The sequence below is a fragment of the Cryptomeria japonica genome, unplaced genomic scaffold (assembly GCF_030272615.1).
Source record: "Cryptomeria japonica unplaced genomic scaffold, Sugi_1.0 HiC_scaffold_935, whole genome shotgun sequence".
NCBI classification, from domain to species: Eukaryota; Viridiplantae; Streptophyta; class Pinopsida; order Cupressales; family Cupressaceae; genus Cryptomeria; species Cryptomeria japonica.
In genome coordinates, this window is record NW_026729636.1 from 21,716 (window position 1) to 25,177 (window position 3,462).

Here is a 3,462-nt window from a genome sequence, read left to right on the forward strand (position 1 = left end):
ACACCTACACCTCAACCTTACCTTATCATTTAACCTGCCCTTCCACGTCACTTTTCTACGGCACCCTGAAACTAACCCACTAACTGCCTTCTACTCACTTAACCTACCTTCCCACCTTCCACGTCACAGCCACCTCACTTCCTAGCCAGACACCTCGCCTACCCCTTCTTACTCACCCCCGACTCAACTCCTACCCTAAACCACCAGCCCCCTACCCCCACCAACTCACTTCTATAGTACCTACCCCTGGATATAAGTAGGGGGCCCCCACCCCTACCAACTCACTTCTCTCCCACCCTACCAGCCGCCTTAAACTACACCTTCCTTCTATACTACCCACCCCCCCCACTATTCTATTAGGGCTGGCAAGGGAGGCGGGGTGGGGGGGGCTCCGGTGCGCTTCTCTGGCTGATTGGTAGCATTTCCCATCTATTCGCTCGCCCGACCTAACCTCGATTTATTTCCTAACGAAGTCTACTCAGTCGCTGTCGGCAAAAGGGGAGACAACCTCTTTTTTCTTCCCCTTTGAGACCTTCTCAAGCGCTTTTGAGCAAGGGCTTGGCTGGCCTCATTGTCCCAACCAGACATCTTCTCCCGCCACCAATCGGAGAAACCAGAAGCGTATTTTGTTTTTTTGGAAGGAGCCAGTTGGAGGAGATAGGGCGCCTCGACGAATCATTTTTAGGCGACTTCAGCTTCGTCGCTACGCGCCATTTGTTCCCAAGGACTAGCGAAATCGAAATAGCGGGATTCTTGGGTCATCTCAATTGGTTCAGAAACCACACGTTTCTCCGGATCATCGTAGCGTACTTCCACATATCCACTAAGGGGGGAGTCTTTTCGTAATGGATGACCCTCGAAACCGTGATCTGTTAATATACGGCGTAGATCCGGGTGATTGATGGAATAAACACCGGACATATCCCATACTTCTCGCTCCCACCGGCCGGCTGATGGAAATGGACTGACTACCGTAGATATTCGTGTTATTTCGTCTACACTGGTTTGTACACGAATGCGTGGGTTATACCGAGTACTTGGTGAATTATGAACCGCTTCAAATCTTCGTCTTCGGGAGGGATAATCAACTCCGCAGATATCGATCAGAACTTGGGAACGCGTATGGGTGTGGGATTTCGGGAACCATGGCAATTGAAATGGGTAGTCTGTCTCGGTATATGAGACATTCTCGTGTTCCGATCTTTCCATTTTATGCACCCATCTATTGGGTGAAGCCTCTCTCGGGTATTCGAAAATTAATTGGTTATCCGTAAGGGAAGCTTCCTTTTCGTTTCTCAATCAATTACCAAGTCCTCGCTTGCTGGACTTGTTCGCCTCTGTCTGATGGTATGGTGCAACGGAAAAAAGAATGGGGGAAGCCGGGCCCTATCGAGTCCCCCCCACCTCGATTCTAGCTCTTATTGATGCCGGCGGTCTCTAGCCTCCCGAAGACCCGAAATTAAGAATTCGATCCGGGAGGGGGTCAGCTCCCCGCTATAGTCTGGACCCCTGCGTGGATGGGGCCTGCTATAGTCTGGACCCCTGCGTGGATGGGGGGGTTGTTCGGACGTAGGCGTTCTTTTAATAAACTCTTTTGGCGTCGTCTCGAGACGACGAAGCCCTTCTCGGATCGGTTCTACGGGAAAAGCTTTTTTCGCATCAGGCCCTCCGGCGGCGAATTTGTGAATCAGCGGGGAGTGAAAACCTGTGACTATATTGTTGCGAAGACGGATGCGACGGGAAGAAATGGCATTTGGAGGTGTTGCTGACTCCACATTCGGGTTTCGGCATGACACAGCTTGCACTGTCCTTTCGCACTTAGGTGCACAGCGTGCCGTCTCATTCGGTAGTGATTGTACAATTTCCGGCGTAATTGAACGCAAGCTGATCCGAAGGTTTTGCTGTTGTTCCTTGGATTTCGGAGACACCACTTCGTTAGGATCGAGGAATTGCTGCAATTCCCGCTGAATAGCCCCGATTCTATCCTGAAATGCTGCTTTGGAAGTATTACCCGAACTCCTCTGACTGAAGATTAGAAAGCCTATGGAACAACGAGCTACTATCGTTTCTTCATTGCAGATTGAGATTCCCTTCGAACTTAATACACCAATGGATAGAATAGCAGCAAGTGGCATATTTCCCGATATCATTTGTCGACAACGTAATAATACAGACCGCAACGGAACGGAGTAGAGGGTATGGCGGATCAAACCCGTTCTTAATCGAAGATCGATCGATCAAACGGGGACAACCGAATAGCCCGGGAGGGCCGTTGTTGCGGGGGCAGGATTCGAACCTGCAGTCTTCAGGTCATGAGCCTGACGAGTTGACCAATTACTCTACCCCGCTTCAAAGACCACCCTATAGTCGTGAGTTTCGGAGCTCGAGATTCTATACGTAACACGGGTGGGAACTTGCCCCAACGAAAAACTCTATTGGATCGGTTAGAGGACTAGCTAGTCTAGCCATTCAGAGCACCCCCTCTTGTCCTCCCATCCGACAGCCTTTCAAAGTTAGTTAGGTTCTCGACAGTTCAGTTGCCTAAAATTCTATGGGGAATTAGACAGTTCAGTTGCCTAAAATTCGCCCAATTCCACTCATCCGCGAAAGTTCAGTTGACTTGCCCTCACCTTAGGCCAGCCGAACTACATTATCCATCTTTTCAGAGAATCGATTCTCTTTTGCATCCATCCGTCTTCCCACCAGGAGCAGCAACTCTAGTTGTGAGAACTCCAGGTTAGCCTACAGATGCAGTCTTAACCAGCTTGTTTCACTAGTTGAATTATCCAACTATAGCCGGAGGAGAGTTGTTTTAATTCTCCCATCCTTCCGACGTTTTCAAGGGAGGGGAGGGGGGCCTGCTAGAGGTTGCACTCGATTCTATACGTAACATGGGTGGGTGGGAACTATAGTGCGAATAGTAGGGCAATGTTTCTTCCGATTCCCACCCACAACTAATCTACCTCCAACGACATCTACCTCCAATGCCACTTGCTAGAAGGGGGCTAGCAGGCTAATGCCATTCAGGGGGCTAGCAGGTTTATTAATAGGACAACGGCTATCCACCCACCCCCCTTTAGAATACTATTAATGAAATTTGTAACATTCCTCATAACTAGGTCTTCACCCGGGTCACAGGTTTCATCGGGGGGCAACACGAAGCAGTGATGTTACGTATCAAACCAGTAGTTACGAAACACGCCCCCCGGAACGCTGAGCTAGAACGTTTCCTAGCATGTTACGTATAGAATCCCCTACCCCTACAAAACATGGTTGAAAGATGGGAAGCAATTCTTTCTGGATGGTTTGGAATCCATTCTATTCCCACCAAGCAGCATGTGACGTATAGATGCGATGATGGGATAGCCATCGATCAACTAATATTCGTCTTTCTGTAGTGATTGGAGAGATAAATTGTATACAGATATAGAACTTATAATGGAGGGTAGGCAAGAGTATACA

At 49.1% G+C, this 3,462-nt stretch overlaps 2 protein-coding genes and 1 non-coding gene across 3 annotated transcripts; all 3 read right to left on the minus strand.

Moving 5' to 3' along the window:
- Nucleotides 1-509: 509 nt before the first annotated feature.
- On the minus strand, nt 510-1,209 carry LOC131051911 (NADH dehydrogenase [ubiquinone] iron-sulfur protein 3). The gene has a single exon (XM_057986508.1). The coding sequence runs from the start codon at nt 1,207-1,209 to the stop codon at nt 682-684; it is 528 nt and encodes a 175-aa protein (XP_057842491.1). The 3' UTR covers nt 510-681.
- Nucleotides 1,210-1,403: 194 nt separating this feature from the next.
- On the minus strand, nt 1,404-2,267 carry LOC131051910 (ATP synthase protein MI25). Its single transcript, XM_057986506.2, has one exon. It carries the CDS (start codon nt 2,148-2,150, stop codon nt 1,419-1,421), a length of 732 nt encoding a protein of 243 aa, XP_057842489.1. The 5' UTR covers nt 2,151-2,267; the 3' UTR covers nt 1,404-1,418.
- Nucleotides 2,268-2,275: 8 nt separating this feature from the next.
- Nucleotides 2,276-2,349, minus strand: TRNAM-CAU (transfer RNA methionine (anticodon CAU)). The gene has a single exon. It is a non-coding gene; the product is annotated as a tRNA-Met (tRNA).
- Nucleotides 2,350-3,462: the final 1,113 nt, after the last annotated feature.

Excerpts from the sequence above, each read along its gene's own strand:
- LOC131051911 (XM_057986508.1), bottom strand. The coding sequence starts at position 1,209 with ATGGAAAGATCGGAACACGAGAATGTCTCATATACCGAGACAGACTAC.
- LOC131051910 (XM_057986506.2), bottom strand. The coding sequence starts at position 2,150 with ATGATATCGGGAAATATGCCACTTGCTGCTATTCTATCCATTGGTGTA.